The 24,845-nt window shown below is 41.3% G+C and overlaps 1 protein-coding gene across 2 annotated transcripts; it reads left to right on the forward strand.

Moving 5' to 3' along the window:
• The first annotated feature begins 7,659 nt into the window (after window positions 1-7,659).
• tnfaip3 (tumor necrosis factor, alpha-induced protein 3) lies at window positions 7,660-23,954 on the forward strand. Of its 2 annotated transcripts, XM_052024601.1 has the most exons (9): window positions 7,699-8,757; window positions 15,466-15,656; window positions 15,914-16,061; window positions 17,436-17,606; window positions 18,772-18,952; window positions 19,598-20,220; window positions 20,377-20,646; window positions 21,302-21,519; window positions 23,370-23,952. In XM_052024601.1, exons 1-9 carry the CDS (start codon window positions 8,451-8,453, stop codon window positions 23,643-23,645), a joined length of 2,385 nt encoding a protein of 794 aa, XP_051880561.1. In that variant the 5' UTR covers window positions 7,699-8,450; the 3' UTR covers window positions 23,646-23,952. The 2 variants fall into 2 exon arrangements, with proteins under 2 accessions (XP_051880560.1, XP_051880561.1); XM_052024600.1 differs by having other exon boundaries at window positions 7,660-8,757; window positions 19,598-20,646; window positions 23,370-23,954.
• Window positions 23,955-24,845: the final 891 nt, after the last annotated feature.

The following is a 24,845-nucleotide window of genomic DNA, read 5'->3' on the forward strand; positions in this document are numbered from 1 at the left end:
TCCATTCCACAGCCCAAGAATCTCCTTGAAATGAATACGGTTTCCATTCCTAAGCCGAGTTTGCATGATGTGGGATCAAAAAGGTGATTCATGACCGAAATTCTAGAGAATCCAAACAGGACTTGATGTGGAATCCTACAATGGAATGTGGTGACAGATGCATCTGTAAGTCAGCAAGTCCCAGGCTTATTGTGAGGCCACATAAATCTGGGATATACTTCCATCTGAATGGTTAAGTATAATGGTTCCCTTCAGAACCATTGCCATAGCCAGGAAGATTTTGCCCAATGTTTTAAGTTTCGCGGGCTGGTTCTGCCAGCATGTTTGCTGACGTGCAGCTGACCAACAACAGGTTTTAATGCTACAGGTAGAAATCACATAATTGAGTAGACAGCATGAAGGTGCCAATTGCCTGCATTACATCCAACAGACTTGGGTTAATTGTGATCAAAATCTCCCACACCTATTTCTACAGGTTTCACACCAATAATTACAATGAGATAGATTACAATTGTCTGTAAATCAATGCGACTCTGGGTAACCCTCTACCTGAGCAGTGGGTTGCTGCTGATTCTTTTTTGTCCATCCCACAGGTCCAAGTATTTCTGCACTCATGTTTCTATGCTTTCCCTCCACTTTACCCCTAGCTCCATCAACCCTCATTTACTGCTGTCTTTCATCTATGACTGAGGTACAAGCTTAAACTCACCAGGCAGTTTGTAGTCTTGAATCCTCACATTCTTAACCATGCTGATGTTTATAATATTGCTGTATCCGCTTTACTTTTGAGTCTACTTTGATTGTGGGATATGTTGTAACTGCTTTGTGTTTTGCTCAGCCTTTGTCTTAAGAGTCACCAATGCTGATTCTGTCGTGTTCATTATCTTCAGACTGCTCTGTTGCACAGCAGAGCATTTTCTAGCCTTTGGCATCAGGTCTGAAACTGCCTGTGCATGGAACTACATTGACCTCACAACAACAACAACAAAGCTTGCATTTAAAGTCATGCTTTTAACACAGTGAAATATCACAAAATACTTCACAGAGTTTGCAAACATTTTATCTTGAGGGAAATCATGGCTTGGTACAGCAACTGCTCTGCCCAGGACCGCAAGAAACTGCAGAGAGTTGTGGACACAGCCCAGCGCATCACGGACACCAGCCTCCCCTCCTTGGACTCTGTCTTTACCTCTCGTTGTCTTGGTGAAGCAGCCAGCATAATCAAAGACCCCACCCACCCAGGACATTCTCTCTTCTCTCCTCTTCCATCAGGTAGAAGATACAGGTTCCTGAGGGCACGTACCACCAGATTTAAGGACAGCTTCTGCCCCACTGTGATAAGACTATTGAACGGTTCCTTTATACATTGAGATGGACTATGACCTCAAGATCTACCTTGTTGTGACCTTGCACCTTATTGCTCTGCACTTTCTCTGTAGCTGTGACACTTTACTCTGTACTGTTACTGTTTTTACCTGTACTACGTCAATGCACTTTGTACTAACTCAATGTAACTGCGCTGTGTAATGAATTGACCTGTACGATCAATTTGTAAGACAAGCTTTTCACTGTACCTTGATACAAGTGACAATAATAAATCAATACCAAGAAATGAAAGGTAACCCTCCTGAAACAGGTGAGAGTGTTTCAGGATAGATGATGATTAATAAAAGTTAGGCATTGATAAAACTGTGAGCTACTTTCAACAATATCAGCAGATAGTCAATTACCATATTCCCATAATATTTTCCATACTCCAACAGAAGCAATAATATATTTATTTTAATACATCCAAGTTTCCATTCACATTCTGCCCCTGGTGATATCAACCAAAAACACAACATAATTTTCTACACGTCTGCTGGTGATAGCATTGTACAGGACACCCACATTTAAATCAGAAGTTGGCTGTCCAATATGAAATTAGCAAGGGATACCTTTTCTTCTGTACAGGCTACCCAACCTTTCAATATCAAGTCACGGTTCCGAGCTGAATCACTCCAGAACAGCATTTGTAGGAAGCAAAGGAGGAAGGAGAATAAGAAGGGGGAAGGAAGAACAGGGGTAGCAGTAGTTGGGACTCAGACAGCCTGCCCCAATATATTGCTGGAAACCCAGCTGATGGCCCCAAGCTCTACCACACCAGCACCTCATCAGACCCCTTCACTGTGACTGAACTGTCAGATTAATTGTCTAACATTTAGTTCTAGATGAGCAAACATTTTCTTTAACTAAATATGGAAAAGACCAAAGCCATTGTGTCAATCTACAAACTCCAAACCTAGTCAACAATTCCATTCCCTTCACTGGTGACTGCATGAGGTTAAACGGACTGTTTGCAAACATGGTATTGTGGCCGTATGCAATGCGCTACTGAAGAAACACACGGAGGCAGAGGATACTGAACTCAAGACTCTTTACTCCAAGAAGTGAAAAAGTGCGCAAAACTCTCTACCCATGGGCAACTGCGACCCGCGGGGCAGACATGACATCCGACTGTTCCCGGAAGGTCCGCCCCAAATGGGTAGTTCAAAACGCGCTACATCGCATCCGCCCACGGCTCCCGATGGCAGTTCGAGTCCCACGTGTGTGGGCCACCACACCACCCCGCCCCCCCAGAAACGTCCATCGGGAGAGTGGAGCCCCCAGTGCGTGTGGCTTCCTTGGGTGGCCGGCCACGCCGGCGTGGTGCAGGTACCCTCACTGGTTGTTCAATGTCCAAGTGCGCCGGTTCGAGGTGGTCCACTGTAAAAGTCTCCTCCCGGCCACCCACCTCCACGACACACATAGATCCATTGTGCCGGATCACCTTGAAGGGTCCTTTGTACGGCCACTGTAGAGGTGACTTGTGCATGCCCCTGGTAGTGGCTGTGACACCGCTGCCAACGTGGAAGTCCAAGTGAAACGGCTGGACCCGAAACGCAGTGGGATAGTTCGTGAGCCGTACGTCCGAATACTGGTGCCACTTGCAGCGGTGAGCTCCGGGCCTGGGACCGCGTTACGAGTGTCCATGTTCGAGGGGGGAAGTACACTGACTTCTGCTCCGGTGTCTACCAGGAAGCGCCGCTTGGAGCGTCAGTCCCAGGGGTACAGGAGGCTGTCTCGGTGGCCAGCCGTCGCTAATGGCTACGACGGCTGGCCCCAGCATTTCCCGGAAAACAAATAGTGGACGTCAGTGGCGCGCGCTTGAACCCCATCTTTGGTGATAGAAACACCATTGTTTGGAACTTTCGTCCTTTACCCCCGTGGGTCTCGACGGCTTCGGTTGTGGGGCCTGGGCTTTGGGCCGCACAGTCATGGCTAGGCCGATGGAGGCTGCTCCACGTTGTTTACTCTGCCAAAGGACGTCTGCTTTAGCCGCGAACCTGGGTGGGTCGCTGAAATCCTCACTCGCGAGGAGGAGGCGAATGTCCTCTGGCATTTGCTCAAGGAACAACTGCTCAAATAAAAGGCACGGCTTATGGCCGTCCATGAGCGCCAGCATATCGTTCATGAGCTCGGATGGCGTGTGGTTGCCCAGACCGTCCATGTGTAGGAGCCGCGCAGCTCGTTCGCGGTGGAAGAGTCCGAAGGTATGGATCAGGAGCGCCTTAATCTTAGTGTACCTGTCCTCTGTTGGTGGCTGGTGTAGGAAGTCGATGATCCGGCCTGTCGTGTCCTGGTCAAGCGCGCTGACCACGTAGTAGTACCGCGTGGCGTCGGCTGTAATGCCTCTGATATTGAACTGGGCCTCAGCCTGCTCGAACCAAATGTGGGGCTGAGTGGCCCAAAATGTCGGGAGCTTCAGAGAGACCGCGTTGTGCGAGTTACTCGAACTCATGTCTGGTCGCTGAGTCGCTGGTTCCAAATGCCGTCTCGAACGTCGGGGTCACTAATGTAGCCGAACGCAATGCTCTACTGAAGGAATGCACGGAGGCAGAGGGCGCTGAACTCAAGACTCTTTACTCCAAGAAGTGAAAAAGCACGCAAAACTCTCTACCCATGGGCAACTGCGACCTGCGGGGTGGACGTGACGTCCGACTGTTCCTGGAAGGTCCGCCCCAAACGGGTAGTTCAAAACGCGCTACCGTGCATCCACCCGCGGCTCCCGATGGTGGTTCAAGTCCCGTGTGTGCGGGCTGCCATGGTACCACAGTTGCTGTGAAAAGAATTTTGAACCATAGGTACCTACCCTATCATTAAGACTGCTTATTTTCACCTCCGTAACATTACCCAGCTTTCCCTGTGCCTCAGTGCACATGACTGACACCTTGGCACATGACTGTGCTACCTCTAGATTTGACTATTGCAACACACTCCTCGCTGTTTTCCAGTTTTCTACCTTGCATATATGCTAAGCTGTCTAAAAACCTGCCGCTCATGTCAAATCACAGTCAGTCCCATTCACCTGCCACCTCTGTGTTTGCTGTCCAACATCATTGGCTCCTGGTTAAGCAACGTTTTAGTTTAAAACTTTTGTCTTTGTTTTCAAATCCATCCATAGAGTCAACTATCCTAACCCTGTAATCAGATGAGATGAGGAGCAATTTCTTCTGTTGGAGGGCCATGATTCTTTGGAATTCTTTTAACCTAAAGAGATGTTGAGGTAGAGTCATTGAACATATTCAAGACCGAGAGTGACAACATTTAAACTACAAACAGTATGGAGAAAAAGATGGGAAGGTGATGCTGAGGCCAAGACTACATCAGCCATTATCTCACTGAACGGCAGAGCAGGCTCGAGGGGCTGTTAGACCTACTCCTGCTCCTACTTTTTATGTTCCTTTCTCCTCCTGCCCTACAATGCTCCAAGATATTTGTGCTCCTTTAGATCTAGCCTCTAGGTCTGATTGTAATTACTTTATCGTTGATGGTTATGCCTTCACCTGCTTAGGCGCCAACCTCTGGAATTTCCTCCCTGAGCCTTTGGCTCTCTATCTCCCTTTCTGATGTAAAGACATTCTATTGCCTAAGCTCTGGGTCGTCTGTCTTATGTGGCTTGGCTTGATAACACCTGCTGTGATGTTTTAATATTTTAATATTGCTACATAAATGCAAATTGTTTTTGCCAACATTATCTGCAGTATATTTTGGCAGCATTGACCAGGTATGAGTAAGTATCTTAGTTAGTGATGCCACCACTAGACTAGAGATGAAAGAGCATAGTGTGAGATTACTGCAGCTTCATTCTGAAGAACTCAATACTCCCCTTTGTCACCAAAACCTTTGATCATGCCAAGAATCGTGACATGAGATTAGTGCACTCTTGGGCTATTCTGTCTCTTGTGCTAGAAAGGACAAACTGAAAACAAATAACTGGAAAAAAAAACTATTCCCTGGTTTTTGCAGTCCTTCATAGAGTGCTTCATAGAAGATTTTTGTCAGCTGTGATTGAAAACAGAACAGGCAGATAGCATGTCTATTCCTGCAGTAACACAAAAGATCATTGAACCCTCTTCCACAATGCAGATAGGATATAGTTCAGTGGAAGTAGTTAATATTCACTTGCAAAAGAAAGCCAAAGCAGGCCTTAAAGCAGCTGCTTGCTGCCTGGGTGAGGTCCCCAAAGGCCATCACAATGTTCTGGCTGAAATTACTCCTGGAGATCACATAGACAGTTAGCAGTAAATGCAATCTCCTTGCATCATTGCCCTGAGGAAGTGGCTAGAAAGTTACTCAATTATTAAATCCCCCTTGCAATCACAAGCTATGTGTGAAAACAATGCCCTCTTCCTGTCTATCACCTCAGACAAGACTTCCTCTGAGCTTCCAAACTCCTTTATAGGCTCACCTCTACTGATAGAATTAACTTACTTTACAGCCAAGAATGAAAAACTTGACACAACTCCTGAGAAATCACTCTGCTTCTGCTAGGGGGTCAGATTTTTTACTTCTTTTCTGTCAAATAACCCAGAGTAATGCAAATCCAGCATGGAGTTTGGGAGCATAGTAGAACAGGTCCAGGATAAAGGATGCTGATAGGACAGTAACAAATGATCCCTGATACAATTCACAACTGTTAACGGGAACAAGGGAACTTGTTTGTTGCTCCAGATTCCTTTGACCTGTACAATCGGTATGCAAGACAATTTTTTCACTGTACCTCGGTACAAGTGACAATAATAAACCAATACCAATATGCAGTCACTCGTCCCCTCCCTTTCCCTACCTGGCTTGATCAGCCTGTCATCCTTCAACCCTCCTCAGTCACCAATCACCTTGGGCTCCTGTCTCACCGCTCCCCCTCTTCTCTTTATACTAGCTATCTCCCCTCTCAGTCCTGATGCAAGGCTCCTACCTGAAATGTCAATAATTTCTTCTCCCCTTCAGGTGCTGCTTGACCCATTGTTTTCCTCCAGCAGATTATTTGTTGCTCCAGATTCCAGCATCTGCAGTCTCTTGTGTCTACAAGAGAACTACTGTTATATTCTGGTGGTGGTTACAGTAACTAGACCCAGATCCAGATTAGCTTATTGTCATATACACCAGGGGGCAATGAAATTTCTAGCTCATGTGTAGCTTACAGAGCAGGCAGGTGATTAATGAAAAAAAATGCCCAGAGAAATTTCTAGACTGGAAGTTATACAAATACCTGATTGGGATAACACAATCCACTCTAGGTTACAGCGCCACTGTGATCAATAATGATCCAACAAGCTTCATTATCATATCACACACCTCAAACTCCCAGACTAGTCCATAGGAATTTTGTCAATTTCCACCTCTTCCCCCCTCCCATCCCATTCACAAGACAAAACAAATACAGGCAGTGCCATTCTTCAGCCAAGATGATTCAACCAATGATAAAGCACTCCCAAACTCAGGGCATATCATACTTCACTCCACACAATACCCAGCGAAGATTGTGGAATCTCCGTAACAGCAGGGATATGACTTAGGGGTTGACTTAGAAGGGGTGGACTAGAAGAGGAGATCAGAAATCATTGGGGGGGGGGATTAGAAGGTGAGGGGAATTGCCAGAGACTGACAGAATGCTCCGGGGCAAATTCTCATAGGAGGCAATCAGGATGATGAGCAATTTTCTATATGTTACTGTGCTGGAACCCAATCTGTCTAGGTTGCTGTTTCACTGCTGACATTTCCTCACTTCCAATCTCTGTTATTTCGTCATCAGTTTTTTCCCCTCTATTTCTTGCCAATGTGTCCATAAATGATTGAGTCTAAGTCACTGTGTGATGGAATTCCTCCTGGAGCTAGGATAATTGGCTCCAAATTTCTGCTTTAAGCAATCAGTGAAGTTTTCCTATTGATTCCCATGGACTCCTGGATGCCACACTCAGTGAAACTGCTTTGAGGTCAAGTGCAAGTCTCTCTCAGTGCACCTCTGGAATTTAGCTCTTATATCCATTTTATATTGTTCTCACCAATGCCTTTGGCACATACATATCTGTCCACAAGTGACCACTGCGCAGTCCTTTCAATGGCAATGACAATGACCTGGACACCTTGGTTGGCACAGTGGCACAGAGCTAATGCCTTATAGCGCCAGACACCTAGGTTCAGTCCTGCCATTGGATGCTGTCTGTATGGAGTTTACAAGTTCTCCCTGTGACCTCATGGTTTTCCTCCAAGTGTTCCGGTTTCCTCCCACATCCCCAAGGACATGCAGATTGGTAGGTTAATAGGTCACTATAAATTGCCCCTAGTGTGTAGGTGAATGGTAGAATCTTGTAGGGATTGAAGAAGGATCTCGACTCGAAGCAGCGACAGTCCATTTCCCTCCACAGATGCTGCCTGACCCGCTGAGTTCCTCCAGCTTGTGTGTTGCTCCAGATTCCAGCATCTGCAGTCTCTTATGTCACCAAAGGGGTGCAGCAGTTGGCCAGGGAGCTTAATTTGCGACATCATTTCCATGCTTTGGTGAAGTGGTGTTGAAATGAGATCAAAGCAGCAGAAAGGGGAGGGGTCGGTCGGTCAGTCAGCAGGAGCTGAGGCTGGGTTGGCAGAGGAAAGGGTCACCAGCTATTTGCAGAGCAATGATGCACAGCCCTGTGTGTGTGTGTGAGTGTGAGTGATTCACACAAGAAACCGGCCGGGGCTCCGCTGCTCCCCCTACCGGCAGCAAAGACCGTCCCACGGCACCGCCGGCTGGAAATCCCCCGCTGGAAAGTCCGGCGTGTTTCCCCCTTCTCAGCTGGTTTCTCTTGGTTTACCAAGAGAAGGGAGAGAAAAATAGGAGTGTCCTCAGACGAGCTGCTTACAACGCGACGGAGAGGGAGCAGTGGAGCCAGCTGCTGGCACAGACAGCGAGCTAAGACTTCAGGTCATTCAGGGCGAGGGGGAAGGGCTCCACTCAGCCGGTAAATGTCACTTTTGCAAACGGCGAGCGGGCTGCTGGCGGCTTCTGGCGGGGTTTGTGTGCGCTGAGTTGCTCACTTCGCCCTGTCCCACTCCTCCCCCGAGTGTGCCTCGGTCAGTGAGCCCCATTCTCGCTGCAGTGTGCGCGGAAGATGGCAGCTGAGGGCAACCTGTTGCCTCAGTTTCTCTTTGCCAGCAACCTGACCAAGTACGTGAAGCTCAGGGAGAAGATCCAGAGGGACCTGGTCAAGCCAACCTGTGCCAACGGATTGATCCACCATTTCAGGAGCCTGCACAAGTACACGGTGGAGCTCTTTCGGCAGAGTCACTTCAGCCCTCAATTCAGGACTATGATCCAGGAGACTCTGCTCGACAGGGCCCAGCAGAACGCCCTTCAAGGAGACAGGAATCTCAACTGGTGCAGAGAGGTCAAGAAACTTGTCCCTTTGAAAACAAACGGTGAGAATGAAAACTTTTTTTCTAATCTGTGCTTGCTATATCATTCCTTTTGTAAATGCTTGCATTTGCAGGAACATTACCTTCAATTGCATATTGTCTTTTAGCATATTAACTTGGAGGGAGCATATGTGCTTTCTAACTTATGGTTTGTTGTTTTTATTGGACAAACGTACCCAATGCAGAATGAGAGTGAGTTAAATCGCCATTATTCCAGGGTAATAAAGAATTTTTTTTGTTACTCAAAATTAGAGATGTGGTGTATTGAGAATATAAATTACTGTGTTCAGTTGAAATGGGCCGATAGATTTTTTTGGATATTAAGGGAATCAAGAGTTACGGAGATAGTTCCGAAAATGGAGTTGAGGTAGAATATCAAGCATGATGTCGATGGATGGTGGAGAAGGCTAACTCCTGTTCCTAGAGCTTATGTTTTTGTGTCTTTTTTTTGGTTATTACAAATAACATATAAAGAAGGAACACCATACAATAGATTTTTTTAAATCTGTTTAGCTTGTTAGGTTTTCAATGAACAAATAGTTGGTATGATGTTTTCAGTTCTCAGTCAAAATCTCATGGTATATTTCCAATGTGGGCATATTTTGTGGTAAATAGTATTTTGACTTTTCATAGAAATAAGCAGGCAAGTTGGTTTAGAATCCAAATGTTGGACCACTTTGTAAGTTTGCTTCATATTGGTACAATGACATTTGTGTTTCCATCCTTCTGCTTGATTTAAGTAGAATCCATAATATGTGTAGTTTTCAGTTTTGCTTTTCTATGAACATGTTATTGCAAAATTTGAGGTCTCATTTTTAAGCAAATATGCAAGATAGGAATCTGCTCAATACTGAATTTTCTCATGAAAGTAAAATGCCTGGGATTATTAGGTATGGGTTACTAAAAGCTGATAATTTAATTTGAAAGTTCCTTGGGACAATGAAGTTTACACTTATATATTCCCTTTCACAATTTGGTGTTAAAATTCAGGAGAGCCCCTGAATCTTCAGAAGCACATTGTTCTCTAATTCTGCATGAATGGTTGGATAACCATTGCTACATGATGTAGTTTTTGAAAATTTCAAGTTATCTTGAAACCGTCTAGGGCTAACTTTTTACAGTTTCATTTTCAGTTTATACAGCTAAGGAATAAAACATTTAAATAACTCAATAGGTTAACATGCACTGCAAGAAGAATATTTGTTTAAAAAAATGTACAGATTTATCTGGAATGTGCAGACAATATTCTTTACAAATTAGTGTTTACTTTTTATCCATGGTATTTGCTAACATGGTATGCACATATATCTACATTCAGAAATTTAGGTATTTTTGGTGATTCAATGCTGACGTGTCTGGGGATGTGAAAATATAGTAAATGGGGAAGAGTGTAGGTGTCTATTAAAATTAAAACTTCCCCTAAAAGTCCCAACTGCGATTGGTTGTATCAAATTTGACTTGTGTAATGCATAAACATTCCAAGTACCCAAACTCCCCAACCACACCCACTTGGAAATTCCACTGCATAAAATAGGGTTCAGATAGCCATACATTACTAAAGAGTAATGGTGACTGACAACATATAATATTAGTCAAAGTACTACTCATTTGGAAATTCCATAGATTACACGGGAATTTTACATGGCCCATTCTTAAAAAGGAAGTCTAAACACTGAACTCTGTGCATTCCCTAGCTGATTCATTTTGCTGCCCTTTGTAAAAAGATTTGTGTGTATGTGGGGTAAATTTGGTTACAATACTTGACTGAGTTTTATTATTCCTTTCTCTTTCTTCCCCTCTTTCTAACTCCGCCCCACAAAAAAATTACAAATGATTCATTCAGGAAAGTTAATGTAAAAAGTACAGGTTTTGCATGTAGGCCATTGCAGACAGAATTCTAAGTCTCTGTGCAAACTGCTGCACATGTTATTGAAGTAGACGTCATATGCCATATGACTTCCATTAAATGTTTTAATAAAATCATTAAGCAAGCTTAACAGTTCTTAGCATTGTATGCTTGATTAAAAGCTCTACTGTGCTTTTATGTTTTGGTTCATGCAGTACAGGCTTTATGGTTGAATGGATCGATGTATTTCATAGAATCATAGTTCTATGCTTAGAAAGAGGCCATTTGGTCCATCATCTTTGTGCCATCTCTCTACCAGAGCAGTAGATTCCCCACCTTCTCCAGCCTGTTCTCCACAACCTTGCACATTTCTTTCCAACAAATATTTATTCAATTCCCTCTTGAAGGCCAGAGTGGAACCTGCCTCCAGTATATCTGCAGGCAGTGCATCCCAGAATCCAATCACATGCCATGTAAAGAAAACTTTTGCCTCGTGTTACTCTTAATTCTCTTCCCCCTTTATTTTCTACCTATGACTTCTGTTCCTTAACACCTCCACCAATGGGAACCATTTCCTGATATTCATTGCGTCCAGATCCTTCCTTGCTTTATATTTCTATCAAACCTCCCCTCAGCCTTTTCTTGAAGGAAACAGTCCCAGCCCCTCTGATCTGTCCTTATTGCTGTCATCCCTCATTCTAAGACCCATGCTGGTAAATCATTTCTGGGCTTTCTCTAATGCCCTCACATTCTTCCGATGCTGTGGCAACCACTAATGAACATATTACTGCAGTTGAAGCAAGACCAGTGTTATAACGATTTAGCATGACTTCCCTACTTTTATATTCTATACCTCTATTGATAAAACCCAGAATTTATATGCCTTTCTATCCACTTTCTCAACCTTCCCTGCCAGTTTTAATCATCTGTGCACTCATACCCCCAGATCTCCCTGTTCCTGCACCCCTTTTAGAACAATATCCTTTATTCCATGTTATCTCTCCTCATTCCTCCTACCAAAGTATAACACCTCACATTTCTGTGCATTAAACTTCATCTGCTATATTTGGCCATTATACCCTGCAGCAATCTATCATATCCATCTCTTAGTTCACAATACTGCCAGGAATTGTGTCATTTGCCAAGTTAGAAGTTGGGACTTGCATCCTCAATCTTGGTCATTTAATATAGATGGAAAAAAGCCATGGCTCTAACACTGATCCCCAGGGACCGCCACTCCCTGCTGTCTGAAAAACCACCATTCATCATGTTCCTCTGTTGTCTTAGCCAACTTCAGATCCATGCCATCATTATTTCTTTTATGCTTCTGGTTTGCTGATCGTTCAATTATATGGTTCCTTATCAAAAACCTTCTGGAAGAAAATATATTCTGCATCACCTGCATTACCCTCATCTGTTAGATCATCAAAAAAATTCTATTGAATTGGTTAAACATGATTCGCTGTTAGCAACTTCGTGCTGGCTCACCTTAATTAATCCCTCCATGTGACTATTAATCCTGTCCCAGGCCAACGTTTCTAAAATCTTTCTCACAACTGAGGTTAAACTGACTGGTCTGTTGTTACTGAGCTTATTCTTACTGTTGTATTTGAACAAGGGAATAACATTTTCGACACTCCAGCCCTCAGGCATCATCCTCATATCCAAAGGACATTGGAAGATTATGGTCAGTAACCCATGATTTCCTCCAACATTTCCCTCAGATGCATCCCATCCCACCCTGGTGACTTACTTTAAGTTCTGCCAACTTTTCTGATAGCTCAATGTAATCAATTTATAATGTCACCTATCTTCTTCTTTACAATGTGAGAGCAGCTTCTTTCCTGATGAAGACTGATATAAAGTACTGATTTAGTACCTTAACAGTGCCCTCAGCATCTATGTACAAATTCCCATTTTTATCCTTAAGAGTCCCCTCTCCTCTGTGTACACTGCTTTTACTATTCATATGTCTATAGAACACATTCAGATTCCCACTTATGTGATCCTTTGTCATTCACTCTCTTTGCCATGTTTATTTAACTTTTTTATTTTCCCTCTGATTCTTTCTTGTAATCAGCACACTTCTTGCTGGGATTTACAACCCAGCATTTGTCATAAGCACCCTTATTTTTGGTTTATCTTCCTCTATCCATGATCCAAAGAGCTCTGTTTGTTCTTCCTTTGACCCACATGGGAATGTGCTTCAACTGCACCTGAACCATCTCTTCCTTAATTTCATGAAGGAAAATATTAAGATTTTAAAGCCGCATTGAAAATTAGTGTGGTAGCTTGTATACCTCCATATGGACCAGATTAATTAATGTTTGATATTGAATACTTCCCCACATTTCAGTTCTTTTGTACACAACTCAATGACTTTGGGTCCTTCATGCTGTACAGTATGTGTGAATTTATTACACAAGTACTACACAAAGCACATTCGCAATCATTTGCCACTTTTGTAATTTCTTTGTTATATTTTTTATTTAAAGAGAGTTTGGACAAAATTTTGTCTATTTGATGTTTCCAATGCTTTAATAAGGGGGATCATTGTTCATGTATCATAGACAGAAATAGCACCAATCTGGCTGGATAATCAACTGTTTGTGTTTTTTGTTCAAATCAAAAAAGAACTTGAATGAACTTGAGTTTGTTTTTGAAATCCAGTTGATGTTGTGAGTAGGGGAGGAAAAGCTGCTGGTTTGTACACAAGATGGTACAACTAGTAAAATGAATGAATTATCATATGGTCAGGATTTATTAGCTGAGAGAGAACTGTTGGCCAGAACATGTGGAAAATCTCACCACTCTTCAAAAAATTCCATGGAATCTTTAAATGTCACATCTGAAAGCATCATAGCAAAACGTCTTCACTGCTGCACTGAAGTGTTGAGCTTATGTGCTTAAGTGTAGTGACGCTTTAGTCCAGAGTCTCTCAACATGGACAAAAGTGTTGATAACCAAAATACCAGTTAGGCTTTTATAATTAATGGTTAGCAAAACCCCAAGTACTAAATGTTTTATGTCTCAAATAGCACAATTGTAAGAAATTTCACTGCACTAATTTGCTTCAGTTAACTGCCTGACATTAATTCTGGTTTCTGATTGAATGTTGTACTTGTCAATGGAGAACCTGTTGTTAAGGATTGGTGTTGTGTCAGCAGGGGTTGATGAATGCTGGAAATGCTCAGCAGGTCAGGCAGTATCAGTGAAGGGGAAGGAGTTGATGTTTCAGGACAGTGACCCTTCTGACAGGCTTTATGTATACACTCCAACAATAAGTACAGATCAGATGGAGCTTATTTTCCACTTCACACTTCTCTTGGGATATGAGTGACGTGATCAAGGCTGGTGTTTATTGCTTTTCCCATTTGTTTTGCAAAGATGGCTATGAGGGTTTCTTAAGGTTTAAGGTATCCCTTCAGTAGTATTAGATATACAGTTCCAGATTTCTGGCCCTAGGAAGGGGATAATCGAATTATGATGCTGTATGACTTGGAGGTAAGCGTATTCAGACAGCATTGCTGTATTGTACCCAATGGTGGGTGAGGTAGATGTAGTCAAAGTAAGTACCTCAAGTTGCTATATTACATTATAGACATACTGTGGCAACAGTATTTTGGTAGAATTGAATTTAAGTTCACTGGCATAGGCATAGGTTAAACGTGATGAATATTCCGTCACACATGTGCCTTAACCATCACAAATGACAAGGTGGCTTTGAAGGATCATGGGGTGAGTCATCCATTATATAATAGTCCGTCCCCCTCCTCTTTTAACCCTCATGGATATTCCTGATCCAGTTCAATGCCTAGTCAGTGATAACCTCCAGCATATTGATGGTGAGGGAATGGATAGGCTCAACAGAGTTGGTACCATTAAAGATCATAGGGAAACAGCCTGGTTTTCTCAATAGCATCATTAATAAAACATCCCAAGAAGTTTCACAGTATCAACGCCAGACAAAAGTATGACACTTGTGTGTTATGAATGTAGGTTCCCCCAGGGCATCCTCCATTTTCTGGGCCCATGGGCATCATGGAATGCCCTTTCTGTAGCAGTCCAGAACTTATGGGCATTTTTCCTCTACCTTGGCCCATCATCTGTGTTTTTTTTTCACATAAACCATTACCTGCAATAACAATTTATGACTGCACTTACTATATTTTCCAGAAGATATAAATTACGCATGAGTGTATTATTATAAAGTTGGATTATTTAGTTTAGACTGTGACATTTTCAATTTTGCAGTTTTCGTTAAGAGTCTTTGGATTATCTTACCAATGATTCAACAGTACCACCGGCAGTAATAAATTACGTTGACTCTCCTGCCTTTGAGCTGTGAGCCACTGATTTTGCCTAGAGGTGGATGATCAGAGGAGTCTGAAGGAGATAGGACAGCGACAGATGCACTTGTTTTCTTTTTGCTTTATTTTCTCAAAGTGGATTTTTCACCTTGTCTGTAGCCATCTTAATGAATGATCTGGCAACTAGTAGCACCATAGGAAATATCCTTCACATTTAAAAGTGGGAAATTTCTTGGAACTCACTATGTTGCATGTCACTATTATTCTGTAATCAAATTTGTAACTTCAGATGAAATCTATGGCTTTTGTATACTGCTGACAGTTATAATTACAGCAGTGAAATCATTTAAGTTTCCACGTGGGTGAAACAACAGTTCTCTTATGTGGCTCATATGAAAATGAAAAACCAATTATTTTTTGAAAGTCTACTCTGGTATTTAGCAAACCCTGCCTGATGTACCTGGAAATTGCATTACCTATAGCAAAGTGAAATGGAGCAATTTTTTTAATTTCAAGACGCATTTTGAATTCTTCCCCTTTCTGTTTCTGTGACAGGTGACGGGAACTGCCTGCTGCATGCCGCATCCCAGTTCATGTGGGGAATTCAGGACATTGACCTCACCCTTCGCAAGACGCTCTGGGAAACTCTGACAGAAACAGACACCAGAAACTTCAAATTACGCTGGCAGATTGAATCTGTCCGCTTGCAAGAGTTTGAGGCCACGGGCCTTCGTTATGACACCAAGGTGAGTAGGGTGGGACTTTAAGTATTTCATGGTTATGCTTTTGATGTTGGGTGGGATATTAATCAAAATAGTTACAATACACAGCAACTGAGCAATCAATACCTTGATATTACATGGAATAATGTCTGTACCTTTTATGATGTTCCTTTGATATCTGTTGGGACAGATTCACTGAAGATACAATTAATGAGTTTGACAACAGCCATTGTGGTGGTCTTGCTCCATGTCATATCTGACATAACACTTTTCTTCTCTAGAACTGGGAGGAAGAATGGAAAAAAGTAGTTAAAATGGCATCTGTAACTTCAAATTCAGACCAACGTGGACTGTCATATGATTCGCTGGAGGAAATCCACATATTTGTCCTTGCCAATATTCTTAGAAGACCAATCATTGTCATTGCAGGTGAGTATTGAATGGAAGTTTAAAAATTGCCTCGGAAATTATTTGTAAGAGTAAATCATAATGGTCTTTGGAAATATGGAGATAGTAGGACCATTGTTATGTAATTTGGAGGTCTGAACTAATGATCTGGAGATGTTTGTTGAAATCCCACCACGGTACCTGGGAAACTTAATTTTAGTTAATTAAACAAATTCGGAATTAAAATAGTAGTATCAGTGATGTTTAGTATGAAATTATTCGATTGCTTTTAGGGAAGGAAATCTACTATCCTTCCTAGTCTGGCCTTCGTGTCATACCAGAGCTACAGCAATGTGGCGAATACTTAACTATCCTGAAGTGGCTGAGCAAACCATTCAGGTGGAAGATACTTAGTGATGGGCAATAAAAGCTGTTCTTGCCAGGGCATTGTTAAGCAAAGTAAATTTCAATGTCATTTGGTCCTTCATTCAATACGAATGTTCTTTCCATCCCTGAAGATCAGTACTGGACAGGTTGCTGTGTAACTAAATGTATTTACACAGTGGTCTGTTCTCCACTTTCAATAGCAGCCTTTAAGAGATAAATTTGTACAGCTCCAAATTAACATTGTTGCAGTAACCAAAATATTTGGTTTATATGTTGTTTGTACTGGGACTGGATCCAAAGTTACCATTCTGACAATGACTTGAGTATTTTTTGATGTTTACACTGTTGTTTAAAGCAAGCAGGCATTTGGTAGTCTTTAGTTGTGTTATTTCCACACAAACAGCAGACACAAATGTCAGGATCAATTCCATCCCTTTGGTTTTGCTTCAAGAAATAATTGTCAGTTCTTCTGGTAAGGATACTATAATTGGCAGAGTTCACTGTATTCTGGAGATGGTAGTAGTCTTCCAGGATGGCTGCTATTGATTAAGTAACACATTTGATGGAAAACATGTTTAGGTAAGGATCAAAAGAAAAGATTGAAACTCTTTTTGAGTGAATTCTCATGTGCTCATTGAACTTATGAAAGAGAGCCATGTGTGTGAACAACTGAAGGGCAGATGGTGCCACAGAACTCTGTCACAGCTCCAGGAAATAAGGGAAAGACAAAAGGATTGATGAATTTGGATTTGGGTGACTCACACCCAGGGATAGTAATCTCATTGCAGCATAATCCATTTGCGTGCAGAATGTAACTCAACTGTGTCAGAATTTACAATATCCGAAGCTTTCAATGTGCAAATTGTGATGGATTTATCTAGAACAGGTTTGGTGTGTGAGAAGAAATTTTTTAGACTTTATGTGATAACTTAGGAATTTGAGCATGTTTTGGAAGTTTAGCTTGTTTCTACAGAGTGAAATGCTTCTCTCATAATATTGACTTTAACATGCAGCTGTTCCTTTCCACAGACAGAGTGCTGAGAAGCTTTGACAATAACACTAGTTTGGCTCCCTTGCACTTTGGAGGAATTTACTTGCCGTTGCACTGGCCAGCCCACGAGTGCTACAAGTACCCCATCGTGTTGGGCTATGACATGCAACATTTTTCTCCGCTTGTTGCTATCAAAGACAGGAATTTAGGTATCTGCTGTTTTATTTTACTTTGATTAATTTTAATTTGTTCATTTATTATAGCTTTCATTTATCAGCATTTTCGTATTCATTTGTTTAAGTAAGAAGAAAAATTAAAGCTGTAACGCAAAACAAAAAGCTGGAAACACGGGGTTGTGGTGGGCCCATCCACCTCTCAATTTTCTTTATTCTGTTGCTAGTAAAGCTGGTTTCATTATTAATTTTCCTCCTGAACTTTTTTAGGCTTCATCTAGGTATAAATTGGCTAACTCTTAATTGACTCTCTATGTGCCTGAGTCACAACTGAGAGGTTGGGTTAAGTAACTTGCTCTCTCCAACTGTTGTCCTATTTGGGGATGGCCAGATGCAGTGCCAATTAACAGTTTGCCCAATTTATTGAGGGTTCTGGGTCATGTTTAAGTCCCCCATGTAAGAAATGGGCTTCCTTTCCAAAACTGGTTGGGTTTTTGCACAAGCCCAATAGCTTTGTTATCATTTTTTAAAAACTGATACCAGTTTTATATTTTACTTTTTTTTAGCCAAATTAAAGTTCTTAAACAATGGTAGTAGGATTCGAACTCATGGTTTCTGAAGTATTAGCCCAGGCTCCTGGTTAATTGGTGCAATATTTGCACAGAAGGCTTAAACAAGAAAAAAATTCCTAGCTTTGCCAGATCTGGAAATGCATGAGTTTATGTTATGATACTCATGGAGGAAAATAATAATGGTGGCTAAAATTCCAATCAGGTGGAAAATGGGGTGTATCTTCGGACATCCAGATCTGACCCAAAATTCTATGTCGATGCACCGATGAGGCTCTGAGATTTCGGGGTTAAATTGTTTGTGCATATTTTGTAACCCAAGACTGATAAGGTGACCTGGAGATGAATAGGTGTTTGAGATACTTAACTAAGGGTTTGCCATTTCCTGTTTGCTTCGAAAAGGAACTTCCATTTCCTGAGCAAAATGCAGAATAAGCATGTGATGCACTATTGATCCATCTTGTTTTATTGGTTGTGAACATTAATGTGGCTAATCCATTACTCATTTGTTGCTTCAACAGAAAGTAGAACTCTGACCTGGTTTCCACAAATCTGCATAATATGAATGTTTGTTCCATAGGAAGATGTTCAGAACATGTTGTTTAATGAAAACTTTTTTTGCGCTCTAACAGAAATATCTGCTATTCCGTTGGTCCACAATGGAAGAAGAAGATTTGAAGATTTCACCATTCACTTTTTGATACCAAAAGAAGAAGAAAATAAAGATAAGCTGTTGGAAGAATACTTCAATCTGGTTGAAATACCTGTACCTGGTCTGGAGTTTGGTACCATCCACTTAATTAAAGCTGCTAGGTGAGTAAATGTCCCGTTGATTTATTGCAACTTTTAATCTATTAGTGCCACTTGTTGATTAGAAATAGCTTTGTTTCTGCTTGTGTCTGTATTACTGGACAGAGAATTGCTTAATTGTTAAGCTGTGCCATCAGTTTCACTGTGATTCAGACTATGTGGAAGATCTATCTGAAGCTTAAGTGTTAGATTGGTCGGATTCTCCTCACTAATGCTCAAATAAAACTAACTATAGGACTAGAAGAATCAGATAGAAAATTCTAATGTAGAAATCCTTTTCCTGGAATATAGCTTCAAACTTTTTTGAATGTCATTTCTAACTTTTATTATTGCACCCTGAGGCTCTTTGTGCATGTCAAGTTGCAAAATGCTGCACATCTTGTTCTTAGTTGCAAAACAAACTTCAATCAAATGTGAAAGCTTTTACTATCATTGTTTTATTGAATTCATTTTTATCTCCCTAATGTCAGCAGTTTTCTGGAATTGATGGGACACTAGTCTGGCAATCCTGCTACTGGTTTTCAGCAGTTCCACAATCCAGACTGGTTCACACAAACTTGGTTCTGTAAAAAGTGTGTGATTTCTTTTTTTTTGTTCTTAATGGAGTAAATGTGGGGCAGGTTTTAAGCGTATTGTTTCTGCTTTCAGGCTGGATGAAGGCAATCTCCCTGAAGACTTGAACTTGGTGGAGGATTACTATCAGCTGGTGAATCATGAGTACAAGCGGTGGCAGAACAATCTGCCTGAGAAAAACAGGCCCTTTCACAACCGGGTACAAATAAATGGTACTGTATATCAAGGGTCTCTCACAGAAGAAAAATGCACCACATACGGATGTCCTTTTTATTGTTCTGTAGAGACAAAGCCATTTTGTCATGAGTGTTTTGAACAGGCAAAGGCCACAAAGACCGAAAGCAAACCAAAAGCTCATGGGCAGCAGAAAAAGAAGGGATGCTGCCCTCCTAGGACTGAGTTGGTTATCGCTGCGACATCCACAGACCCAGAGCGCTCATCGCGGCCTCGTTCAGCACCCCCAACGGCTCCCAGTCTTGCTCTCTTCAGTGAAACAAATGCTATGAAATGCAAGGTTCCCAATTGTCCCTTTACATTAAATGTGCAGCATAATGGATTATGTGAACGCTGCTTTAAATCAAGGACAGTGATGGCAAACAACGTTTCCGATAGAACTTCTGAGTTGAAAAAAGCTTGTCAAACAGAGCTCAGCTCTGAGAGGTTGGGTTCGCCCCAGGAGAACATCAGGACTAAACAAGGTACGGGTAATCCATTACATCAAGAGTGCACTCAGTGCAGTCGATGTCATCAGGACACTGGAAAGACAATTAATGGATTATGTAATATGTGCTTGTTAAAGACATTTCAAGGAATTGTTTCATCTTCACATGAAGACTCTGGGTCTCAATTTTCAGGGCACGAGAGATCACATTCAGATCCAAGCCAAATTACAAGGAATGTGGGTCACCCATCAGCCAGTGATCAACACCAGACCTCAAATGTATGGGCTTCTGCTACAGGGCCACAGGTTTCTGACACCACACAACAAAACCGAGCCACCTACATCCCAGAGGAACCAAATAGGGCCTGCCAATCGTGCAAGAACTCTGGATGCCAGTTTTTTGGAACAAAAGAAAATCACGGTTACTGCACCATCTGCTATATTGAGTATAGAGAAAACGTAGGTAAGTTGTGTACACCTTTAAGGCAATGATTCAAAATCCTTTTCAGTATGGCTATCCGGAAGAGTTCTGTCCAAGTGAAGCATGTAATGTCTGTCGTGTCTCTTCATTCTGTGTACGTTTCCTGTCGGAAGCTTTACTTTCTCTCTGATTCACTCAGTTACCTTCAGAAAACTGAAATACACAGTGTTGTGGGTCCTTTAAGAAAACAATCCCCATTTTTCTGCATTATTTAAATCTGTATCTTTAATATTTTGACCTCAAATTATGGGGCAGGGAAGTCTTCTTTTTGGTGCTACATGTCTTCAGCTGAAAAAACACTATCAGATTCTAATCAAAATATGTAGAAGAGGTATATGATCAATGTCCTGTTGCTCAGTTACTGTATTATTTAATCTATCCCATTGTTTATTAAGCACTAGTTTTAGTCTGTGAACATCAGAACTTTTTTCCTTAGATTTCTGTGGAAAAATTGTGGACAAACCAATAATATCAGTACTGAGTGACACTTTAGAGGCCTTGTTTGTTCGGAATGCATGTAGTTTAATTTTTAGTTTTTTGTTGTTTAATTTGTTAGGCTGTGAGTTGTGCAGTGCTGCTAATTTTGAAGAGTTATAACAACGTTTAATATTTATCTTTTTATCCTTATTTTTGAAAGGTGAAAGCTCTTCGGCTAATCAGAACCGCCGGAGTGCACGGTCTTCTCACCGTCCACCTCAGAGTGATTTGAGATTCCAGAACATGCCTCGATGTCGCGGTCAAGACTGCAGCGCATTTGGAAACAGTCACTTTGAAGGATATTGTCAAAAATGTTTCATAGATACACAGTATCAAAGATACAGGGAAGCAACAGGATCTAAAGGCCAATCTAGTGCTGTAAGTGGTTTATGCTGCATATACACTTGGATGTAGAACGGTAATCTAGACTTTTAAATGAGATGCATGTCCCCAAGGCACGCTTGGACCTTCTTCTGTTGTATATTTTCTCCCTGTCCCTCATCAGGTCTCCCACAACGCACATCTGCCCCAATGGACCAGGCAAGTAGATAGCCTACTGCCTCAGCCTGTCTCCTTGTCTGATTATTGATCACATTCACAATTGAAGTTGCGATTTGCTGTGCAGGAAATTATGGCCTTATCTTAGGTTGCATCTGAGGTGCTTCTCCTGCATAGAATAGGTTCCCTTTGAGAAGTTGTTGACTTGTTGCTGAATATCTACACTGGTTGTATAATAATTATTAGGTTGTGTAATCAGTTGCACTGTAGTTGAAAAATTCAGCATTAGCCTTAATATGATTTGGTATTGTGGCGTAAGTAATAAAAAGCATTCATAAATATTATCATAAGAGGGAAAAAAACAACAACTTTTTCAGACTTAAATTTTGCAACAATCCACACTTGCATTTTGCAATCTTCTCTTTTTGTTCTAAACTGCCATCACTAGATACTGCTTCATCATGGCACAGCTGGGTTGTATCATGCTCATCTGGTTCCCAATTCAACTGTCCTTTTTGTAGGCGTGGAATCAACACCAGTTGGTCTATCATTTGTCCCCATCTATATTGCTTCCCCTCAGCAACAGCATCTGAGAACAAGCAACCAGTTTCAACGCATATGCTGTCAACATCTGGCAATGCCTCATCAGCACCCTTCCTGGCCATGTCACAGTCTCTAAGTTATCAGACTAGTTGTTCTACTTCCAATCCTACTTGAGCAGAAGTTTCCATCAACTAAGTAATGGGAAGACCAAAGCAATTATCTTTGGTCCTCATGACAAAATCCATACTCTTGCCTTTGACTTCAGTGCTCTTCCTGAAACTGCTTGAAACCAAAGCAGAACTTTGATGTTGTCATTTAATTGGCATCACTAAGACCATCACCTTCCACTGCCTCTTTAATCTTAACCTCCTGCCTCAGCCTTTCTGCCACTGAGACCCTCATCCGAGCCTTTGTTACCTCTAAACATGACTATTCCAACACAGTCTTGGCAGGCCTCCCTCAGTCTATTTTCCAACCATTTAAATCTTTGGAGTCTATGTTCTATCTTGCACCATCCCATTCACGCATTTCCCTGGTATTTGTCGATGTGTTTTCACTGCTGGTTCAGCAGCATCTTAATTTTAAAATTGCCAGCCTCAGTTTTCAAATTCCTCCATTGTCTTCTAATTCCTGTCTCTGAACTCTTCCCCAAGCCATAACACTCCATAATATTGGTGTTCTTCAATTTTGCCCTCTTGACCAATGCCAAATTGAATTATTCCAGAGTTCTGGGGCATACTTTTTTAGTTGTCAAAACCTGAAGTTCTGGAATTCCTTGCCTAAATCCCTCTGCCTGGTTTCTTCCTTTTGAGCCACTTAAAACTTTCCATTTTGACCAAACATCTGGTCCTCTGCCTTTAATGTTTCTTAATGTAGTTAGGTCAATTTTTGCTTGCTGTGAAACGTTTTGGGAGTTGATGTACCTTACAACATAAGTGCTCTGTAATTGGAAAGTTGTTGTTATGGAAATTGAATAGTGTACAACAATGGAAGATGTACAACTCCATATCAAAATTATGGGGCCAGGGCAACCCTGCTTGCTTGCTCTTTTGACTTGGACAATATTTTTTATCAAGACATCTCGTGAGGGATACTAAGAAATGAACAGAAAGTGAGATGTTTGTCTTTGTGCATTTGTTGCAGTGTTCATAGTTAAATGATAATCTATTTAACTTGTATCTTTGTAGAATGCAGCCTATCTTCAGCCTACTGATCGCAATGAATTGAATAATCGGAGAATTAAATGTGCGAAGAACTCCTGTAATAACATTCTAACATCCAGTGACTGTGAACTTTGCTTAGAGTGTCGACAAGACAATCATGACAACACCCGGGATCCGGCCTCAAATCACCCACCAGTGCAGCGTTGCCATGCCCCAGGGTGTGAACATTTTGGCAACAATAAGTGCAATGGATACTGTAATGAATGCTATGCTTTCATTTCCAGTTACAGGAGAAAGTAGATTTCAGTGCAAATAATGGAGACAAAGGACATTTTTTTTTCCAGGAGGACTTGCTGTTTTTGGAGCCCTTAATGGAAATTAAAATACAGAATGAAAAGCATTCTTAAAAACATATTAAAATTGTTTGATTTGTAATTTGACATATTTATTATATAAATTGTTTTACAATTGTATTCCGTTTCGAAAAACAAAATTAGTTTTCATTCCTCTATACTTTATACTAAATAGAATTAATTCTGATTGATTAAAACTCTAATAATGTTTGCACATGGACTATCAACTTCCTAATAAATTATTTATGAAATTCACAAAGCACAAGCAAATTTATTATATAGTGTTTAGTTTTTAGTAATTATGTTATTTCATGGGCTGTTTGGCCTTGTTACCACAGAATATCTCAAGGTGTCAATACTTTAAGTTGCATCATTCATATTTCATAATCTTATTTTGCATGAGTCAATTTATAAAAGTTACTAGAATGTTTTATTTAAATTGTATTAACTGGATGTGGATCACATTCATGGAATGATGGATAAGGTCAGCCTTTATCACCTACCTCTGTCCTTGAAAAGTTAATGAGGCCCCCTTGAACTTTCTGATGAAGATGTTTCTTCATTACTACTGAATATGAAGCTTCAGGATTTATATTTGGGAATGATGGAGGATAGTGATACATTTCCAAAATAGGGGTATGGGGCACTTGGAGAGATGAATCTGGCAGATGCTGATGTTCTTTCATGAACTTGCTGCCTTTGTTGTTCAAATGGGTAAAAGTTAGAGGTTCAGGATATGCCGTGAGTAGCCATGGTAACTGTAGTGTATTTTATAGATGGTACATACTGCATGAGCAAATCTTGGGATTTAGTTATGGAAGCTTCATTGTAGGCTTGTATCAGAGGATATTCATGTTTTTACTATTTAAATGTCTGAATGCAGTAGCATACCAATTCAAAAGCAAACACAAATATTAGTGTGCAGATTGTTTATTCTTTGAGTGCAGAAGGATAATAGAGTAATATAGCATGGAAACAGGCCATTCAGCCCACCATTTCCACACTGACCACTAGATACTCATCTGCATTAATCTTACAGAACTTAGCTCATAGCCTTCTATGCCTAGATGATTCAAGTATTCGTCTAGACACCTTGTAAATGCTGTCAGCAACTCTGCTTCCACTATTCTCTCAGGCAGTGTACAAT

This window comes from Pristis pectinata, chromosome 10 (assembly GCF_009764475.1).
Source record: "Pristis pectinata isolate sPriPec2 chromosome 10, sPriPec2.1.pri, whole genome shotgun sequence".
NCBI classification, from domain to species: Eukaryota; Metazoa; Chordata; class Chondrichthyes; order Rhinopristiformes; family Pristidae; genus Pristis; species Pristis pectinata.

Coding starts and splice junctions, on each gene's coding strand:
- tnfaip3 (XM_052024600.1), top strand. CDS start 8,451: ATGGCAGCTGAGGGCAACCTGTTGCCTCAGTTTCTCTTTGCCAGCAAC. Junction 8,758..15,465: donor TGTCCCTTTGAAAACAAACG/GTGAGAATGAAA, acceptor TTTCTGTGACAG/GTGACGGGAACTGCCTGCTG. Junction 21,520..23,369: donor CTAAAGGCCAATCTAGTGCT/GTAAGTGGTTTA, acceptor GTATCTTTGTAG/AATGCAGCCTATCTTCAGCC.